Source organism: Pipra filicauda, unplaced genomic scaffold (assembly GCF_003945595.2).
Source record: "Pipra filicauda isolate LSUMZ 115617 unplaced genomic scaffold, ASM394559v2 scaffold135_size2527700_pilon, whole genome shotgun sequence".
Lineage (NCBI taxonomy): Eukaryota > Metazoa > Chordata > Aves > Passeriformes > Pipridae > Pipra > Pipra filicauda.
The window spans coordinates 1,596,548-1,618,992 of NW_024103829.1; the positions used below are offsets into that span (position 1 = coordinate 1,596,548).

At 36.7% G+C, this 22,445-nt stretch overlaps 1 protein-coding gene across 5 annotated transcripts in view; it reads right to left on the reverse strand.

Moving 5' to 3' along the window:
- The window catches only part of SNX7 (sorting nexin 7), a 40,104-nt gene that overhangs the window by 2,576 nt on the left and 15,083 nt on the right, over window positions 1–22,445 (reverse strand). The window contains exons 8-10 of one of the 5 annotated variants that reach the window (XM_039378348.1): window positions 21,030–21,116; window positions 15,421–15,573; window positions 1,337–12,361 (exon numbers count right to left, since the gene is read on the reverse strand). In XM_039378348.1, coding sequence (XP_039234282.1) covers window positions 12,356–12,361; window positions 15,421–15,573; window positions 21,030–21,116 — 246 coding nt within the window. In that variant the 3' untranslated portion in view covers window positions 1,337–12,355. Of the gene's footprint in view, window positions 1–1,336; window positions 12,362–15,420; window positions 15,574–15,781; window positions 16,688–19,090; window positions 20,909–21,029; window positions 21,117–22,445 lie in introns of those variants that run through there. The other 4 variants (XM_039378346.1, XM_039378347.1, XM_039378351.1 and 1 more) reach the window with 4 other exon arrangements.

A 22,445-nucleotide genomic window follows, 5' to 3' on the forward strand; every position in this document is an offset into this window, starting at 1 on the left:
AATATGCTCTGAATATACTATAGTTCCATCTCCATAGCAAGGGATTTGCAACTGTTCTCAAAATCTGTTGTAATGAAACATCAGGTGAGTTTCTTTGTGGATGGTACATTAACACCCTCAGTTGGTGGCATGTTTAAAACCCAGAATTATAATTCAATTCACAAGAGATTTGAGCTTTCAACAGGACCTCACAGTGTGGATCAGAAGCCACTAGCCACTTGTTAAATGATATGGTACAAAATGAATTTAGAAAATGCTGAATTCTGTCAACTCTGTTTTCTTGTTTTCTTACTGAAACCCAAAACAATGTGTCACTGATCATTATATGAACAAAGTCATGGTGATTTGGCATTACAGAAACACCATTTTAAGTTCATCTCTGACATACCACATTTAGTTGCTGTGTATGTTGTTTAATGGCTGTACATTTTTCTTAAAAATACCCCAAACCCACTTTCAAATTATTAGCATTCTTTTACTTCAGTGGGGGGTTCAAAATCAAAGCTGATGTACCTCCAGCCTCCACCTTTTCTTTTAGGATTAATTGGGAAAAAAAGAAAAGCTCCCCTAATTATAGAGATTTAGCTTTCTTTATAAACTGGCTATTTTAAGATCTGTTTACAAGATCACAATATGAAACATCATTCAAAAACAGTGTGAATTGATTACATTCTTCCAGAGAACATGTAGCAGTAGAATATGCATTTGTAGCTGTTCCACTGCCCTATAATTAAGATTTTATTGCTTCCCTTCTAAACACGTGTTGCAGCTGCTGAAAAACAGCTGAGATAATTAAAATGAGACAATGGAAAATGCTCCCCCCCCCAAAAAAAAATCACTCTCCAACCTTTTAGAAAAAAATGGCAGAAAGACTGTGGTCACCACCAAATATAAGGGTAAGTCAAGATACTGATTATAGTTTTCTGCTCTAGTTTCTTTACAATGAGTAAATTTTCCTTAAATACTATTAATATAATTTGAATGTTGCTAGATTGGGAGACTTTGTATTAGAACAGCAGAGCAGCTTTTAGTCTTTCCATTCATTTGCATGGACTCTGGATCACACAGCATGGTGATGGAGTGGTCAGCAATCACATTGGGAATGTTCATGTATCCCAGAATGAATGAGCAAACCAAAAAAAATATAAATACAAATAATATATAAATACATTTGCATGGTTAGAATTACTCAGGGAACTCAATTCTGCTCTGATCTCCCATTTTTTTAAAACTAAAATTAATACAAATAAATAAATAAAATAGCTGTACCACAGACAATTAATTAGAACAATCTAACATTGTAACCGTGTTATTGGAGAGGGACTACAAAGGAAAGTCTTCACAGACTTGCAGTTTATTTGTTCTGAATAAATACATTTGATAAATGAGATGACATATTAAAAAGCAGAGATGAAATAATATTGTTTTCCATAAAGGTCATCTATAAAACCAATGTTTCTAAGGGAAAATGAACATATACAGCAGTAGTGTTGATCAGCTTTGTCAAATTGCAGATAATGACTTTTGAAGCAGTGAAGCCAGAAATCCCATGGCAACCCTCACAAACTTCAGACATACACTCCGTGTAGGTAGCAAGCCATATAAAGTAGGAACAGGAACATTTCAAATTAAGGGTTAAAAACTAAGCTAAATATAATTTAAACCATGAAAGCAAATATCCTTCTAATTGTATCCAAGGTATTTTTTCCTTCTGTTCTATGTTTTAATTTTCTGTATTCTGAAATCTGTGTATAAACTGCAATCCAAGTGACAGATGACAGTTATCTTTGTACCACTCCCAGAATCTGAGTAAAGGACAAAGTACAGTACCTTCTTTTGCTCCTCAGCATCTCTCAGCACAGGAGTAGCTAAGAGAATGGCAGTTCCCTTTCCCTGGTGTGTGCCTGGCTCCCAGCTCTCCATGCCAGCTCTTTGCCAGCTCCTCTGCCAGGGGTCTGTGTACTCTGTCCTAATGTGGCCATAAAAGCTCTTATTAAACCTGGTCAAGGTGCTCAGTGGGTGAGCAGGAACCAGTGTCAGAAGTGGTTTTACAGCTCTTATGGAAAGGGAAAAAAAAGATTAAAAAACCAGGAAACATCTTCTGTTGGCATCTCTGCATTTTAACCAGATAGACCATGGCTTTTTTTACCTTGGTTATAAGAACCTGGCTGAGACTTGCCAGTTTGACCCAGTACTGCCATTCTGTATTAGTTATTCGGGGTGTGGTTGATGATTATCTGCACTGAGTGTCTCTCTGCTCCAGCAAAAACTCACATATGAAGAAAAGGCTAATACAAATAAAAGGTTCTAGGTTCATCCTTTAGCGGAAGTGTATTTCTTAATTTGCTGTACCCCTATGTGACAAAAGGAGGCACAACTGTATTTGTATATTTTTAAATTCTTTTAACAACTGCATGCCACAGTGCACAATCATCATCACAGAAGATTATAATTTTGATTATAATTTTGATGCTTTTTCTGCTTTTGCACCTCCCCTTTTATAGTTCTCCATTAATTTTCTTTCCTACAATGAGATGGTAACAAAATAGGTACAATAATAGGAATAAAGCAACATGCTGGAAGGCACCAATAAATATTGAACAACTTACTTTACTATGTTAACCTGTCACAATTAATTCACTTATAAAATTTGTACTGTCCCATCAGTGAATGAACACGTAGTCTCCAAAGAGCTATTCTAACTTAGCTGTTTTCTCTCAAACCCAGTTACAAATCTTTCTCTAACCTTGCTTTAGCTTTGCTTTTATGTCAGCTGAGTGTCTGCCAGGTTGTTTTGTTTATTGCAAAAGGTATTGCTGGTGGACAAGAGTAGGAGAGGATACTTAATTCTTGTAACAGTTTTTCACTTCATAATATAATTGCTCTCAATTTCCACTCTATTTCATAGCCTCATATAATAGTTTTTAGGTTGAAAAGGACCCTCATAAACTTCCCTCTTTTGCTTTTATCAGAAACTTCGGACTCTTATGCTGTGTATATTGAAGAATCAAGCAGTAAAAAGAGATGATAAAGCAGTAGTGGTTCTGCATCCGCAGTGAGCTGCTGCTCATTTTGGTAGGCTCTGCCAGCTTGAAGGGCTTAGTACCAGCTTTGTGGGGCCCAAGCAATTCCTGCAGGCTCCTGGGTAGGAGATGATGATGTTAGACCACCTCTGGCTTTCTCTTGTAACCTGACAGCCAAATAATGCTGTGCCTGAGTGAAAAAACATTTCTCCACGTAAAAGTAAGGAGCTTTGTGACAGTTGAACATGTAGGGAGCATCTTGCTCAGCTCTCATTTTACATACTATTTTTTTACCTCCTGGTGAAAGCTTGATTTATTATTTAAATGAACACAACTCCAGAGTACAAATAAAAAAAACAAACATCTTATTTGTTTTCATTTGCAGAAAGAGCCTGGTGAGATGTTTTATGTTTGAAAAAAAAAATCAAATCATATTCTAACATTGCAGCTACTTATTTTTTGGATTAAAAAAGTTAATTCAAAAAGGCAGTTCCATTGCTCTTTAAGATGCCGGTGTTAAAACAATTATTTAAAAAACAATGAGTCTTCATCACATAATCAATGTTGCTGTGATTCCAAGGGAGTTTCTTAGTTTGGCTTTCACAGTTAATGGCTTTCTGGCAACTTTTCATTAATTATTAATGCAGACATAATAATGTTTATTCCTTAATTAACCTTCTAAGCAATACAATTATCAAAAGAATTATTCCTGCTGGAAATTCAGTTTCATGTCACAGTCTAGATAAAAAAATTTAAACCTCAAATATGACTTTTTGCCTGTAGAAAAATGAATACAATATTTTTTGACATTTTTTCCAATTATATTTTAGATGAGAACATAATTTGGCAGTTCTGCATTTCTTTAATCATGTATTTTACCTAAACCAGGATGTACCTTCACTTTTCAGTCCCAAAGTTTTTGTCTATCCCTTTTAGGTTCGGGTGAGTTACTGCCAGTGAGGCAGAGCCACTGTCAGCGGTAGGGGCTGCATCTAACATTGGTGTCTCTTGAAAAAGCAACATGGTAGGTTTCTTGAAGGAGTTTATGGTTCACCCTATTGGCCAACATTTCTTCTAATCACACCGTATTCAATAAGGTGCCTCTGTGGGATTGCATAGATAAGGTTTTCTCTCTCCACAATAATGGCAGGAGTAGAGTAAAAATGATGGCGAGGTAACAACAGGTTCACACAGTAAAAACTTGAAAGCTGTGCTTTATGAAAGTTTTGCTGCCCAAGTGCTTTCTGCAAGGGCTGTACAGTTGGATCCTCTAGTCACTCAAGTCAGTCCCCCTGGGTAGCAGATAGGAGCTCCTTTATTTGTTAGAAAAAGGTTTATTTAGCCATTTTCTTTGAGTACACTTAAAACACATCAGAGCAGCCTATTACATACCCCTCTGCCCTCATCCATTCTTCATGAAGGGACTGTTTGTCCAAAACAGTGGGCAGTGCAGATATGTAATATTAAAGTGATTTAGACATATGAAAGAAAGCCACTTGATATTCCTTCTGGCCTGCAAAGCTCCTGCTGGAAGGTTGGTTTCATGATTAATTTATGCCAGCATGAGCCTTATTTTAGTGATGCTGTCAGTGAAATCCTGCCCATAGCTATCAGGCAAATGAAAAAATGTCAATAAATAAAGCACAAATCATTTTGAAAGGTCACTATTTTGGGTGTAGGCTGACAGCAGCAGGGGCCAGCAGGGTCCGCATTTATTTCCTTTTCCTCTAGACGTGCATCTTGCTGCAGATAATGTACCAGAGTCTGTACCAGGCAACCATATAAAATCACTTAGTGCTTAGAGACACTGATGTCTTACCCACACAAGCTACCTGTGTTTTACCTTTACTATCAGCTATTTGCACTGGTGACAGCTCCCCTGTTAGGTAGCAGAAGTATTTGCATGTCACAAAAAGGAGAATGTTTGATTGTACTTAAAAACGGATCTTGGTACTGCATGATGATAGAGAAAATCAGGAGAACAAACACATGGTCAAAAGAAGGCCTCTGTATAACTGACTGCTAAAGTCTTTCCCTCACAAGTTATAGCCTAGCTAAAGATGAAAAGAATTGAAAAAGAAATCATGAACATAATGAGCGTTTTTACCAAGGATGCAAAATGTCCGATGCTTTTGATTTCCAAATATCTCATGTAGCAACGTTCTGCTCCAGCAGAATATACAGGTAAAATCAACCCAACACACACTGGCATTGCCCGTTTCAGCTAACCAGACAGTACATGTCCTTAGAGGTGCCTAAATGAGCCACACGGTATTAATTTTTGGTTACATTGAAACATTCCTATCCTTCCAGGTAAGCCTGTTCAAGCTCAATTTCTTGAACTTTTGTTTATCTGGTATTCAGAGTGTTACTGCTGTTTGACTTGCTGGAGTCCCGTTTATAGGACTGTACACCACAGAGAGATTAGGAGCTAAAAACAGCAGGCTAAATTGAGTATTAATAAATGCAAATAAATGCTCACTGGGGAAAAGCCAATTCTCCTATATATACACACTGATGGAAATTAAATTATTCAGTAACCTTCAGAATAGCTCTTAATGTTAGTGGACAGTTCTATGGAATGGCAGCTCAGCATTCAGTGGTACTTTAAAAAATAAATTAGAAAATAGTGGGAAAGAATGATGACAAAAATCAAAGCATAATTATGACAACATGTACATTTCTGGTGTGCCTGCATTTTGAACACTGGTTGCAGCAGAACTAGAAAATACAGAGAATAGCAATAACAATGAGCACAGATGTGAAGTGGCTTTTGTACGATATGGTATTAAGCTATGGCTTTTCCTCTGGGAAAGCAGCAGTGCTTGGAAAACACACTAGAGGTCTGTAAATTCTTGAATGGCACAGGGAAGATAAATAGGAAACAGGTCCTCATCTCTTCTCACAATTTAACAAGTAGAGGGCATCACTAGAAGTTATTGGGCAGCTGGTTTAGGAAATCACAAAAAGTATTGATTTTTCCTACATGTTAAGTTGTGGAATCCATTCAGCATTGTAAATACTATGAGTTTAGATGGAAAAAAAGAAAGCAGAGGGAAAGCTATTAAAGGCTATTAAGTTAATTGATAGAAGCTCTGATGTTAAAAAAAAAAATCTTCAGAAAGGATACAGTGGGAAAAGAGCACAGTCCAGCCATGTTGTTCCTCCCTGGCTCCTGCAAGCATCCACTGCCAGCACAGCTGGAGAAGACACTCTGTAGCACAGGCCTTTGGCACCACACTGCCTTCCTCCTAACACAGACTCCACTGTGAGTTGTCCACCCTGGGAGGGATGCATACTTCCTGCAGTACTCCAGGAGCATCTTAACTGCCATTTTATAGATAAAAAGAAAAAAAGGGCTGAGCTTTCATTACTACTTCACGGGAGCAGCATGAGAGAGTTGCTGAAAAGGTCGTAATGGTATTCCAGGTTTCACTTGCAATCTAAATTTTTTAAAATCAAAACCACAAAATACTTTCCCAGCTTGGACAGGTCTCCACAGCCATCCAAGAGCAGCAGCTGTGTGCTCTGGAATTGACCCCTGCTGCCATGAGGTGACTGACAAGAGCAAGCTCCCAAAATGCCACCACAAAAGGTGCAGGTGATGGCTGAGGCCCTCCTGTTCTGCCACACCAGAGCCCTGATTAGACTGTCTCTCATTCCTGCACCTCATTCTTTCCACATTCAGCCTTCGGCCTGCTCAGGCCAAAGGGAATAAAACTGCAGAAACTACAAGTCCAGACTGGAAAACCTTTTGGGTGGAATAATTGAATGACTGGAAGACTTCAATGCATATTGCATGAGTGAATCAGCTAATAATTTCAAATGCAAAACTCTCTTTTATTTTCTTAACCCTTTCTCTTCCACACTGACTATCTGAAGAGGGAAGAAGTTAAGGATTACAGGAGGGTCAGCCATGGGAGTAAAAGATTTCATCCTGCAAACTCCAAATGGAAGCTCTTGTGCTGGTAGGATCAGTGCTGTGTCATCACTGTACAAACAATCTGTTTCATGAACTGCCAGTTTTTTCTTCATCCTTTAAAAAATGTCAAATTGAAGATGTCTAATAGACATCTAATAGACATGTAAGTATGCAGTCTAAAAACTAAACTAACAATACTTTAAACATCATTAATCTTACAGTACGTTTGGTGTCTCTATGTACCATGTTGCCATCAAGTGACCAGCAAGATCTATCAATGTAATCCTAAAGTCCTAGTTCTTGAAAACTACGTGAGGTAATTTTACAACTACAAGAAATTACTCAAGAAAGAGAATATAAGAAGAATGCTAAAATACTGAAATACTTCTTAAAGACTAGGATACAGAATGATGACAAACTTTCCTTATTAAACTTTTTATTAAAATGAAGCTATTTTTACATATTTAAAATACTTTATATCCAAATTATGCTATATTTATGAAAACAATTGTATGCAAATGCATAAAAATATGTAAAATCAGAGCTAAGCAATAAAAAGCAATATATAGCATGTTTCAAAATGTATTTCAGGACTAGAATACCTGAGTGTTCAATAAGCTGGTTTTCTGCATTTCACTGATTTTAGCAGTTAAATTTAATAATGTATTTGATCTCATATAAAGCACTTTGGTTGGGAGAAACTACATGGAAAAGGCAGAGATCAAGCAGAGATATTACTCAAGGCCTGTCTTCAGAATCTTCTTCCACATGAAGATCCACTGTTTGAGATGCTAGGAAGGACTCCCATGTAGCAAGGCACTTAAAAAAACCAAACACATACATATGAGTATAGCAGATAGCTTTCTGTAAACTGTTAGCCAAGGAGAAAAAGAAGAGAAAAAAAATCAGAATACATACACATTGTCACAAGCTGCTTTTGTGGGACCATGGTAAGAGCAAAATATGGTTTCCTAGGCAGCTCAGTGATATGCAAAATGTTAGCTAACATGCTGAGTGAGCTGTAAAGGTCACTTCTACATAATGACAAGCGCACAGTGTGAGCATTGTAATTGTATGTTGTAGCATGGAAGATGCTAACATTAATTATGCTCCTCTTTAATCTCCCCCTTTAGTTACAGGCAAAGATCTCTTCCAAATAGAAAGCACATTGTCAGGCACAGTTCCCTTGTAATCTCTGTGGATTCCTATTGTATACCAAATTTGTCTTCCAAGTTAAATTAAACCATTTTTTTCCTAAATAAGGAGAGGATTCATTTTTTCCCCTGAGTAATGGGAAAGAAATGGGACCAGAAAGGCAGGGGCTGGGAGTAGGGAAATTGTCATCCTTACAACAAGTGGCATTTCTCTCCTCATGGAAAAATGTATTTATCATTGTAAAAACTAATTTTTTATTTAAATAATCAAGACTGTAGCAAGTAAAATTAAAAAAAACCAAAACCCCAAATGACTTCGGTTCAATTTGGCTTAAATGAGTGTTGGCAGCTTGGCAAGCCATTCTAAATCACAGATTAATGTTGAGAGCCATGGCAAGGCTATCAATAGGTAACCCATAGTGAGCTGACAAAGCCCCAGGCTTCTACTATTTCAAGTCTATCAGTAGAACAGGGCAGGGAAATTCATGCAATAATTTTCTTGTTCTGATGCTGTTGATAAAAAGCTCTTGAAATGGAAATGTTCTAACAAAATTTTGACTTATACATTTGTATCTGTTGTTCTAGACACTGCAGCTTATTTACTACTTAGTGTACACAGTTTTTTTTCATGAAGAATCTGTATTATTCACAATAAATAGGTCTTCTGAAATTTCTCAGGAAATATATATTAACACCTGGATAGCACACTCCATTTATCTGAACTTTGAATTAAATCAGTAACCTGAAAACAGCATCATTTCGTAACTGAAATCTTTTGCCATAAGCTATTCAAGCCACAGCAATTTGCTAAGCCCAGCTACAGTGGAACATGTAGCATCCATCTGTCATTGCTTAGGAGATGTGGAAATTACGCTGCTTGAACTTACAGCCACCTATCTCTGTTAGACATTTCTTGTGAATGACTTCCAAGCTCTGCCATTAAATATGCAGATTTAATCATATTACCCTGGGTCCTGGTATAGCTCCATATCTATGTGCAAGCTGATGAGTGGGAGGATCTGATAGTCACGAATAATGTTAAAGTATAAGCTCAAAGAGCAAAACAAAGAATACACACAGGATGACTGGAGCTGGGAGAACCCATGACGATAGAAGGATGCAGAACCAGGGATACCCGTAAAATTATGGGTGACAAAAGTAACAAGAAAAAGCAAACAAAAGTCAGCAATGGTTTTGTCTCTGAAGACATAAGAAAGTAGATGTGGGTCTGCAAGATAACGAGAGTGGTTAAAACGGCCAACTGAACTAAAAGAGCACAAAGAAAAAGTATGTGGGAGCTTATTCTTGCATACGTTTTTGGTTGTTATCAGCCCTGTTAGAGATCATTCCTGTTACTCATATATTGTCCCCTAGACTATGAATACCATGAATCTACCCCCTCAGTCTTTCTTTTCTAATCTTTCTGACAAAAGCCCCAACTAACTTCTGCTATTGCACACAACATTATGCTGCTGTTCAGAGTACATCTAATGTTTGAATTACTGTGAAAAGAGAGGACTAACAGGATAAGATTCATGTGGAAATCTGCTTTCTTCATTGACTTTTTGAATAAATGTTATTTTGAAATGGTACATCAGGGAGAAATAGTGAAGATACTGCTGGCACGAACAGTGAACTGCAAGTGGTGCAAACTGGTTTCTGACTTAAAAGGTCTTTTTGACCTTTTGTATAAAGCCTTTAAGGTTTGATCATTAGATTCTCCCATACTTCATGTGACACTGTGGCAGCTGAATCTATCTGAGATGCCTGAGTTGGAATGTGGCATCTTGGTTTTAAAATGTCAGTGAGGCAGCAACGTGTCTTCACTGTGGCGCTCAAAATCATCAATTGCTGTTTGCTAGAGCCCAGCCTGGGTTACCATCCTAGAGAGCTGCAAGGCACAGCTGTTTTCCTAGGCTTTTTCTAGATATAGGGCAAGAAAACATCACTTCTTCTTGAAGAGTCTTTTGTTGGCAATGACAGATTTTTTTCCTGAACCACAGTTTAATTTATACCGTGTAACTCCGTGTTTTGTCATTCTGCAATTTCAGTGAGTTAAAATACATATATCAGCACTGGCTGCACTGTAAAAATGGCTGTGTCTTATCTTTGCAACACTGAGCCAAACTGCACATGTTAAAATGCAATCACAGTATATTGCTTAAGCAGAGAGATACAATCTACTGAAGTCTTTCCAGACAAAGATGCAAAGCATTTTTTCACACAAGTTATGCAGTTTTTAATTCATCTCTGTTTATATAACCAAAGCACATTTTTCAAAATGTAAGAGGTGGCTCATTTCACTGTCAGACATCACAGTGCTGCTACAGCTGACAAGTTTTATAATTAACCATACCAAAACAAAACTAGGTCTCTGTGCCTTAGGCTCAAGCTTTTCGTACTGTGAAGCATGAACTGCATAAACGACATTTTGTTAGTGATGTATACTTCAACGTTATTACAGAATGATTCTACTCCATTCTCCTGGGAGGCTGAAAACAGAGATCTCAATAGAGGATCAGCCAGTTTTCACAAAGGACACAGAAAGGAAAAAAAACCACCAGAAAATCCAAACTGAGGAAATTAAATGTCTTTGCACAGGATTGAAATTCATAATCCAATTACTTGTAAAAGCCCAATGGAAGAAATAAAAAAGCCTAAATACACAAAATGAAATAGCAAGAGCTTAAATAAGGCTATTTTACCTAAAATATTCCGATTACTGCTGCAGGACATGTATCTTTTCTACAACATCAATCTTAGAAAAAAAACAGCAGAAAGTTTTTCATATAGTACAATTGCATATATAACTAAAAAGGAGATATAAAAACAGAATATGTAGTAAGGATGCTAGCAGAAGCAGTGTGTCACATGCTGTGTGTGTTCCCTGTTATGAATGGTCAATACCTTAAAAATACCCTTTATGATGGCATTTTTTGGAGTAGAATATGAAAATGAAGTCTTGTTTGTGTCCAAGGCAGAAAATATTTTCATAATTTCTGGGTGCAAGGAAACAAAAAATAGAGTGCATAGAAACAGCCATTCCCACTATAAAAAATGTCTTCCTAAAATTATTTAAAAGAAATCGTAATGGATGAAGTGAATAAGGGTTCAAAGATGGAGCCTGTCTTTGAAGCGACATGCACAGAAGACAAATGGGCTCAGCCACGTGGGAGCTTTTGAAAATCACATGAAGTTTGTTAGCTAAATTCCCAGGCATTGCTAAGGTAGGATGTGATCAACATGCATGAGCAGCTAACTCTCCGCTACGCAACCAAATGACTAGTTAATGCATCATTACAGAGGCCTCTAGGGCAAGCAACAAATCTCATCTATTTTTCTACAGCTTTTACTAGACCGAGAGGTACATAAGGGAAGTTGCTGTAATGGAGACTGAGTATTGTTTTGCCCTAGTGAACCTTTTGGATCAATTTATGTCCATACAACAATGTAGGTCACAGAAATAGACTAAATTATGCTTGAGATATTTAAGACAATCAGGAAACCATTTATATTTTTGGAGAAGATTAAGGTGTGTCAATACCAACGGGAATCTGACTATATCAAAGGTACCTTTAGCTTTTTATCTGATTAAGCTGGAAAGGTTTAACAGGATTAGTTTGACACGAGATAGATAAAATTAGACACTACACTTTAAAACAAAGGTTTATCCCCGCTCAACAAAAACCATGTTCTTTCAATGCCAAAACTAACTATCATCCTACATTAGGAAAAACCACCAATCTTTCTGCATTTACTAGAGCGTCTCATGAGCAGTGGAAAACCAAACTCATATATTTCCTGGAATTATAATGTCTAGTTATCTTTGGATTGAGCTGCCACTTATTCTGGTGTTCTTCCTGAACAGAATAGGTTAACAAAGTTCTTTGCTGAGAAAAATTGAAGTATTTCTTTTTCTTCAATGCTGTAAATGTCCTAGTGACTATAGTAAAAAAAGAATTTAGCATATGTTTAATCGGTTTTGTTCTTTGAAACCAGAGTTCAACACTGCCCGGTTTTTCACTACTTTGCACCAGTTACATTTCAAATGTGCTACCTAAACAATACTACCAGCACCATCAACAACTTTGTATTTTGGTTTTTGTAATGCTGCATAGAATATCTATACCTAAATTAATGAAAATACTCATGGTGACAATCAGCTTTCTCAGCTGGTAAGCTCCACCCTGTGGACAGTTTGTGATTCCAGCTGTTTGGCAGATATCTCTTCTGGACTAAGGTGTCCGACAATAGTGTCATGCCTAAGGCATCAGGAAAAGGAATAAAATAAACAGTACAGTGTTAACTCATGCTGCATTCAAGAACTTTTCTCTGTAAGGCAAACAAATCAATGCTATTTAGTTCACAAATAGAAGTAAAGTTCTGAACTTTTAAAAATCAAAGCCTTTTTACATAGTTTCAGAAAATCCCCCCTATTTTAGCAATGCATTTACAGTTATTATTATTACAGTATTTTTTTGGCTTTAAGCCTTTGTGGAATACAGGTAGACTTAAGAAGGTATTCAAATCTTTTCCAGAGCAAAGAAAAGGAAGTAGAGAGCTCTATGAACTCTTGAGACCAGCTACAGGAATGGCAAATGATTGGTCAGTCATGGTAATTCTTGGCTACTAAATGACATATTTAAATATAATTAATCATGTACATTATCACAGGAAAGCTTTCATTTTTATAGGCCTGCACAGGAGCACCCTGAAAATTTGCAACACTGGGCTTTCATTTGTTGTCTTTGTTACCACAGCATTGAGAGACACAAAGAGATTGGTGATTTCATGGCTGTAGAAACAAAGCAACACTTCTTATTCAAGCATATTAAATGAGATAGTGAATAAACTGGAAGGCTACAGGAATAACTCTACTTGTTTTGAATTAGTAGAATTCAATTCTACTAATTGCCATAGAAATACAATTACAGGTAATGCTTTAAAGTAACACTTAATTAATGTGAACATTAATTCAGCTTAAGGGAGACATACTCTTTTATGAAATACTCTTAACATCTAAATGATGCTTGATAATTTGACAGCAGAATCCTTAGGCAACTACAATTACGGAAAACCCCAAAAAATATAAGGTCATACTCTTTTCCCATATTTTGACCAAGAGGAAATAACATTTTAGAAATTCTAGTGTACTTTGACACATTGCTATGTTGTATTTGATCACACTGGCTTGAGTTTTATACAGTCTTGAAGGACTGGATTCTCTGCTGCAAAAGCCATCAGAAAATAGATGGCTGTCTCTCATCACTGTAGTTCTCAGAAATTTAAGGGATGCAGATAATGACCACTAACAGGAATGACTCCTGAATCACATCCATGGCATCCGTGGTGCCTGGGAAAATGCACAGAATGTGCTTTGGGAAAAAGAAAAGAGGGATGCTACAGCAAGAACAGGCTTAGTAAGCATCAAATGGTGCATCAAAAGTCTGAATGAGTAACTTCAGACATGTGAAAGAATGTTAATGATGCAAGTAATGACTGAAAAGAGAAAAACACTGTAACAGGAACTGTGTTTGTGCATAAGTTTAATGAGTTAGACTCAAGCCCTTAAGGCAAGATTTTGTTTCCTACTGCAAGGATAAAAATAATATTCTCCTTCCTGGGTTTCTGAGATTCCCTTCCCGAAGTTTCACTTTCAAAAAGCTGGAGCAGATGCCAGAGTTTATTTTCCTGCTCCTTTCAGGAGTGCATTGCACACATGTAATTTTTAATATAAAGGCCTCTGACAGTAATCAGTAATCACTTCTCCAACAGTTAACCATCAGCATTAACCACAGGTCTCAGATAAATGGGTATTTTAGATCAAAACTCCCAATCGAAATATTAATTTTATCAAATTCTCTTGAATGTCAGGATTAAAATAATGATTTTCTGATAAAACAGAGAGATATTGGTAAGCCCTCATGTTGCAAGCAAGGAGTGATACAGTTAGCACAGTGTTGTTTATTAGTGCAACTGCTGCAGTAAGATAAGGCGTTTTTTTCTAAAATGTAGATCTACTGAGATGTAACAGTAAACCCATTTTATGCAGATTTCAATATTTAAGAAAAGCACAAAGAATCATGTCTCAGTATAAACCAATTTGTCCAGTATTTCAGAGGCTATTTAAGAAGAACCACCAACAGTTACAGAAATAGCTGAATCTTTTTCTGTAGTTTGTGGCTAAAATAATAATTTCATGTACAGTATTTGGTGTTCTGAATTAAACTTCTGATTCAGCAAAAAGCATTTCTGGACAGGAAAAAGAAACAAATAATTATTTTTGTGTTTTAGCTTATCATTCATAAACAAAATATTCCAATATATTCAGCACTGTTTTATCATACATATTGCTGCTATAGAAGTCAGAAACGATCAATAACTGAAGACAATGTGAGAGGATGCCAAAAGCTTGCTGTCTGATTTCAGAAAATATTTTGATCTTAATATGTAACAACAGATTGTCAATGTCCATGCATCTCACAGACCACATGTTAATTAATTAGACTTGATGATCAAGAGCTCTGTCTTTTCAATTACGTTTTACCAAATGATTTGTAAAATCAGGGCACTGCCATTGGCTAATGGGCGATCCATAAAAAGTTCAGACTACAGGACTGGAAGTTACAGATATCAACATATATCTGCAAAAAATACTAATTTATGATTAATAGATGGCCTATTGTATTCCATTTTTTTTCCTAAAATAAGGAGAAATTCTTTCAAAAACTTTTAAAAACATCTGGGATATTTTCAAAATGCGCATTTCAATCAAAAACGTGTTCCCCATGAGGAAACTTCACAGAATGCTTAATGTATTTTGTTGTTTGTTTTCAAGTTCTCCTTCTGAGTACATATCCTTGTAAATGGAAATTCTTACCAAGAATATTACCCGTGGCATTAGAGCTGAAACTAAAAATCTGATAGAATATTGAAACGTTTTCCTCATACAGGATCATTTAGACAGGTTTGAGCCTTCCAGAAGGCTTTTTCATGCAGTTACAGCAAAATGTTTCCAAACTGAAATATAGCAGCTGACATTGAACCGAAAAATATGTTCCAAATTGTTGTGGTTAGTAAAACAAGACTGCCCTCTGTCGATGATGAACTCAAGATCAACCACTTGGGCACAAGCAAAACACATTTTGCTTGAAATGTGTCAAATTAAGGATAACTGCTTCCCTCTTCCCACAAAAGGTGATTCTGAAGTTAACAAATGTTTGAACTAAAATGCAAAAATTCCTCTTTACAGGCAATCCATGGACTTTTGCACTGAAATAACCAATGAAAAAATAACATTGCTATGAGAAAGAGTTTTTACCTCTTCGTAAAAACGGAGATTATTCTCAGCCACATTAGTGAATGTTGATCTCATATCACACTGCATGTTCTGCTTCCACCTGTCCCAATCCGCTTTCAGAGCATTATTGGCACGTTCAACTTTGTCTTCAAGTTTCCCAATCTCTTCTGAGAACTAAATATTAATTGTAAATATTAAAAAATATTAGGAAAATCACCATTTTCAAAATTATTGAAATCAACTGACTGTAGTGGAGGCAAACAGAACTGAAAAAGCAAGGTTGATATTTAACTTAGCACAAAAAATCATATTGAAACATCATTCCTAATGAATAACTCACTATAATTTTTGAAATATTAATAACAGAAATTCTAGACCACAATTCAAGTATTCCTGAAGATATTTTTATTGGCTAAGAAGTTACAGACTCTGGCACGTCTTCACTAGCACTTGACAGTAATGCATCTAAAAAGTAAAATATAGAGGGCTTTACTGAAGCAGAATCAACTGTACAATTAGATTTGGGCAAGAAAAATGAGAAAACCCTGACAGAACCTTTGATAACCTCGGGAGAAACCAGAATGGGGAGAAGACAGCAGAAATCAAAAGCACAACCCTTCTGATTTCTTGCCTGTCACACTGTCATCTTTTTTTGTGGAACCATATGAAGGAAAAAGGAATACAGAAGCAGAGAAAGAAATTAAACCAAAGGACTTTAACAGAGAAGAAACTCTTCCACATTGATCCAGGATCCAAAACCTTGAGGGCTAGTCTACAGACGTTACTTGCTTCTAATTACTGTAGATGCACAAAGTGACTTTGCAGCTAATGGCATGAGTAAGTGCACAGTGGCCCTCTCTTTAATGAATTTTCTAGTCTTCTCAGTAATTTTGTTACCTATTGTCGTTTACTCATCAGCAGTGTCAGTTCTGGCTGGCACCCAGTCACAGAACTAGATACATCTTCTGTAGCTACAGCGCAAATTCATCTGCTGCGACTGCAGAGTGACTGTCTGCAGCAGGAGGGGTCAGGCAAGAACATCAGTAAGGAACATCAAGCAGGAAATTTAATTCCTTGTATTGCTTCCATTGCAACTCAGGTCCCATACACTTCTTCTGCTTCCTTGTATTCTGCTATCAGGCAAATAATTTTTTTCCTCGTACAACACCTCTGTAAACTTGGATAGCTACTCGTGCTTTCTGTAGAGATGGTGTTATCAATGATAGGAAGTTCAGGATTCCAGGATTCATTTCCAGGATTTTCTTCTGTGTTCTTCTTCTGTGTTCTTCTATTGGCAGAACACAGACACATCAAAATTCAGAGCAGGATGTGGAAAGTCTTGGTGCACAGCCTCCTGCTTGAACCATGCAGGGGGAACAGCAATCCAAGTGCAACAGCAGTCCTGCCACCATTAGACACAAACTAAGCTGCACTGCCTGAAATGGTCACAGAACCTGGATCCCATTCAGTTTGACATACTAGAATCCTTCAGCTCTTAAAGTAGCCAAAAACTCCTTAGCTAGTAAAACTGAAAAATTCATCTGAATGGGTATTTTCCCCATTCCATAATAAACATTTTTAGTTAGACTTGATTTCTACACTGATTTTCTTTGGCACACTTCTAGATTAATGAAATACCAGTTATTAATCAAGAACAAAATGCAAAATCTTATTTCTACTTTACTGAAAAGCCCAAGTTCAATTACCTAGCCAGACCAGTAATCAAGTTACAGACAAGGGTAATTTCAACTACCAACTCTGTATTCAAAATGAAAAAGTTAATCCACAGTTTAAATGTGGGGGAATTACCTTTAAAGGAATTACAGGCAACTGGATTTGGTATTTTGAGCATATCCCATGCTAATTGCTTTTCCTTCAAACACCAAAAAATGAATGCACACGGAATACTGAAAACGGTGACATTTTTAAGATGATTTAGAGTAGGAAAGGCAGTTGAATCCATTTTCTGCTTTTACAAAAAAAAAAGTTCCTCTATGAGAATGCACTAGTCTACACACAAAAAGAACTACTCCGACTTAGAAGTCATGGCTCCAGCAGCTTCCCCTTATCTTGTTCTTTATATCTCTAAGTAATTTATTTTACAGTTTGGTTTTGTCTGTCCTTTTCTAGGAACTACAAATTTCTCCCACAGTGTAGTTACAGTGTGACATAGATAGGCAGACCCCGTTCTACATTCCTGCCTGGATATGCAGTTTAAACATCCCCCTCTAAAGTCCCAAAGAACTGTGTGTTGTATCAAGGCAAGGGTCTGACTTAAGATCTAAGGGCAGCATTATGCTGCCATCATCTCAAGTAGAGAGGTTTAATATCTACTTTTTGAAAATGAAAAAGAAACATAAATGCCACCCTCTTCAGCTGCCATGACAGCAGAATTCAAAGAAGAATGGCTTGATCTTAATAAAAACACCTATCTAGTGTGTTCCTCACTTACAAGGTGTAAATTGTTACAATTTATCCTGCAAATTAAATAGGATTCTGAATCCATTTTCTTACATTGATCTCACTGAGGCACCAAGTGTGAGAAATTAAATCTCACATCAGTGATCACCAGATAAGGACAGCACGGTGCTAATCAGACATCTGACCACGGCACAGGAAGGTGGGAGCCAGACATTGTTAGGGCAGAGTGCCACCAGATGTGAAGAGTGGGACCTGTAGCAAAGAGACCTGGCCCAATAGCCAAATCACCTGGTGACACAGCATTTTACACTTAGTATGGCAAAATTGCATGAATTTCTATCTGCTACATGAATTAATCCTACAGTTTTAAATTAATCCTTTAGCCTGGAGTTAAAACATAAGCTATACTCAGAATGTAATAGATTCAGCATTTCATCTCTTTACTACTCAGTTTCAAGCCTGAACACTAGAATCCTTAAGTTAGCATTTAATGCTTATCTGGTTCTGTCAGAGCACATTATACCAACCTTTTGTCAGAATTACTATCAGCGCTAGTGGCAGTACTAAAACTGTTAAAAGTATCCAAACCACAGAGGGATACACGAGCATTGCTGTGTAGCCTTCAGAATGGAGCATGGGAGCGATGGAGCAACATATCCCAACAACTTCACAGCCAGAGCTCTGGAGGTAGAAAGGCCTAGACAAGCAAGAGGGTACCAAAGTCCTCCCAGATATCTCTGTCAGAGCCTGCATCCAAAATCACAGTCTTCAAACCATCCATACCCTGAACAACTGCCGCCTTCATGGACCAAATTTTGGAGCGGGAGACATTGTTTTGGGTTTTTAGCAGCACCACAAGCAGCTTCCTAAATGCCAGGTTGCAGAAGCACAGCTCAAGAAAACTTTTTTTTTCCCAGACAATGAGGTTAATGTCCCATAAGGTTTAATTTACAATTCCAGCCTATTTCATCTGCACTGACCTTGGGGATGTTTTACATTCTTCTGCTGTACAACCTCCTGTTTGTTAAATCATTTAATGTTTGCCGTGACCAATGCTAAAGATCTCACAGCCTTTTATCAGCTCTAATGACAGTCTGAGTCTCCTTATCTGTGGTGGAAATGTACTTCAAATGAGATTAGAGTTCATGCCACTCATTGTCAGCAAAATTTCTGGCTACTAGATTGCACTGACAAGTTCAATCTGACATCTATGAGATCATTAGAAGCTACAGTTCTGCTTAGGAATAGAAATGTGCAAAGACACTCAAACTCAGTGTTTGGCACCAGTTCCAATAACAGTGCCTGTGTTATGACCACCTTTTATTTTGAAATCAGTTTGGTTAGGAGTGTCAGAAAAATATTTCAACACATAACAAAAATTTTAAAATAGTACAAAAATTACCAAGAAACAGTTAGAAGTCACTTCAATGGTTAAAAATAGCAGTACAGCATTCTCTGCAATCAAACTATCCTTAATAGAAAAAGCCTTCTAATTAAGAAAACATCTTCAGATACAGCTGCCACTCAATTAGAAAACACAGAATTTTATTATCAGATTAGACTAACAGACATCTGTTTTACTGCTTTTGTGAGACTGCAAGGAGAATCAGGCTCTCAGAAACAGGATTCTCTGAAATGAGTAAAAGAGGGATTGGACAGATAAAGCAAATATCTGAACACCTGGGTAATCACACTGTCCAAAGGTTTTACCAAAACTGTAAATGCAGATATTGAAACACAGAAACAGTGAAAAAAGATAACTTTGGGCAAGCTGATCTCAAAATCCTACTGGAAGCAAGTACAAACATCTCATGATGGCGTAAACCAGTCAGTATCAAATCAACATGGTGTAATCAATACTATGCTAAAGTAAAAATATTCTTGATTTGTAACAGTTCAGGAAAAAGGTAGTGCATGCACCTTGCCTGAGGACTCCATCAGATTATAACAGGAATACATCCTGAAGAGGCCATGTCCTGCCATGCAGTGTTCTATGGTGGACAGCAATGAGACTGCCTGCTAAACAAGCTGTATGAAACTGGAATTCATCACTGAATGGACCTGCCATTGCTACCCTGTTCCCAGCCTAGAGGACTTCTCCAACTTACCATCCTCTGTGCGTTCTATAAGAGTTTCAAACTTTAAACTAAGGAAAAAGGACAGGAGAAGCAGCAAAGAAAGCAAAGAAACAAAAACAGTTTCGAGAACACAGAGGCAGAGAAATGATAGGACAATATAAGTAAACAGAATTTCTACTTCAAGAAAAAAAAACAAACAGAGGTATTTACTTAATGTCCCACTGCAGTACACAGAGGCAAACTGTTACAAAATATACCATAGCCATAGTAGATACCAGAGAGTGGTAATATATTCTTATTTATTCATCTCAGTGAGAAATCAAATGAAAATAGGAATTTCAAATCCAAAAACTATCTAAACAGCTCATCTTTACATGAAAACTAATTACAACAACTCAAATAAAAAGTATCTGAAATGTCAAGGACTTTCTCCTTTTATGTACTAAAAAGTTATTAGTCAGTTTTATATATTATTTACACTGTATAACACTTTGTGTTAACACTGTGCTAAAAGGACATTACTTAGGCGTGACAGTTCAACAATCAAAAATTTTAAAATGCCAATACTCATGCTGAAAGTTGCTTTTAACTGGCTCGCTGAGCCTTGCTGATGGTTTTGGGGATGCCTGCCCCCACAGGCTACCAGTTACAGTCCGACTTCACTAGAATGAATGGTCATACTGGACTTAAAAAAAAATATTCGGCTCAACTAGATAGAACAAAATGCAGAATGTTTCATTTTAAATAAGCTTATTGAACAACTGCTCATTCTAACCACCTCCTCTCCCTCTCCTACATCAATGGAGCAGCAGCTACAAGAGCATTGCAGCAAGTCTTACTTTCTTTTAACTCCAAGTGTGGAAGCAAATGGAAATGCTAAAAATAATCTGTGGTACAGTCTGTGTTGACAAAACACAGTGGTCACCCACTATGACCAGCCTTTCGCTCCAGCAGCCCATCTACTGAAGTGCTGCATCTTTCTCAGGACTGCCTTTGCCTGGCACATACAGCTACAAAGAATCGCAGAGACACCATCCAGTTACTACACATGGCTTCTCAGGACACTTTTTTTGCATATCTTTTGCAGTTAGAATAAGGCCTGGAAGATTTCAGCTTTCTGTACATACTCACCAGATCCTTTTCTGTCTTTCTATTGGCTAAAGCATCAACTTTGGAATCAAGCTCGCCTTGAATTTGGTCTCTCCTTTTCAAAACACCCTTAATATAGAAGAAGAAAAAAAAAGGTGTAAACTACACCATATTTTAGCTATTTCAGAAAACCATCAAACACCTTGGCTATTCTATAAAATAAGTAGGATCACAGAATGATGCCATTTAATAATTTTGACATGATACATATACTTTAATTAAAAAAATTAAAATTATGAAGACTTATTTTTCCATACCTCTATTTTATCTTATGTGTTTTTCAAGAATCTTAGTAAATCCAAAATCAGTGCCACAAGAATCTGACATACACAGTATCATTGCTAGTTATATGAACAAAACTGCAACAGCAGTTTAATTGGTATCAGCTCAACTTACTATATATTCATATCTCAAAACAGCAACATGAGTTTGCCAAATCTCATGAATGACAGTATCTTCATTGAGTAAAATTTACAATATAAAGTAGAATGACTAAAAATGGTATACAAGGCCTTATTGAAAGTGTGAGTTTAACCTTTAATATTATTTTGTAAGTGCCAAATGTAGTTCTGAAAAATCAGAAAAAATTAACAAAAATCAGATAAAGTTATCATAGGAATGATAGCTGTTCTACCATTGATATATGTGCTTATTTTCAGCATATGTAATTATTACCTCCTTTAAAACTGTCTTATCAGGTATTGGGTTTTTAGCATAATGTAAAAAAAATAATTAGAAAGGGGAAGGAACATTACTTGTTAAGCTACAAAACAGGAACAGTATTAACAAATTAAATTTCCATTTCCAGTGCTAATTTGCTCTGAGACCTTGATGAAGCCTTATAAATTTCTCTTTGTCTTAGCTTCCTCATCTGTAAAAGCACACTCAGGTATGCTTATCTTGCAGAAGTGTTGCAAGGCTTTAGTCCTTTTGAAAAAAGTCAGAAGCAGAACATATTAAATTACAAACCTCAAAATCTTCTTTTACTTTACCTTGCCACAACTGGTTTTACTGCTTCTGCTGCAGAGATGTTCAGTATTCACCTCTAGCACAAGGCATGTTGAAACATCACAGGGCACAAGCAGCTCTACCTTCTCTAGCTCTCTTATTTGATTGAAAATATCTCTGAGATCTTGTCACTTTATCAAATACAATAAAATAATTTAGGAGTTTTTTTCAAATAATTTTTCAGTGTTTCTTTTTGATCTGGTAATTACAATAAAAATTGGTAAACCTGACTTTAGGCTATTCTGAGTAAAAGATTAGCTATATATACAAATGCTCATAAATCTGCTCAATAGCTCAGAACTTAATATATACAGAAAAAGTTTAGCTATAAGCACAGAAGCAAAACAAATGTCTGGAACAACTTTTCTTCATAATACAAATGCTTGCTCT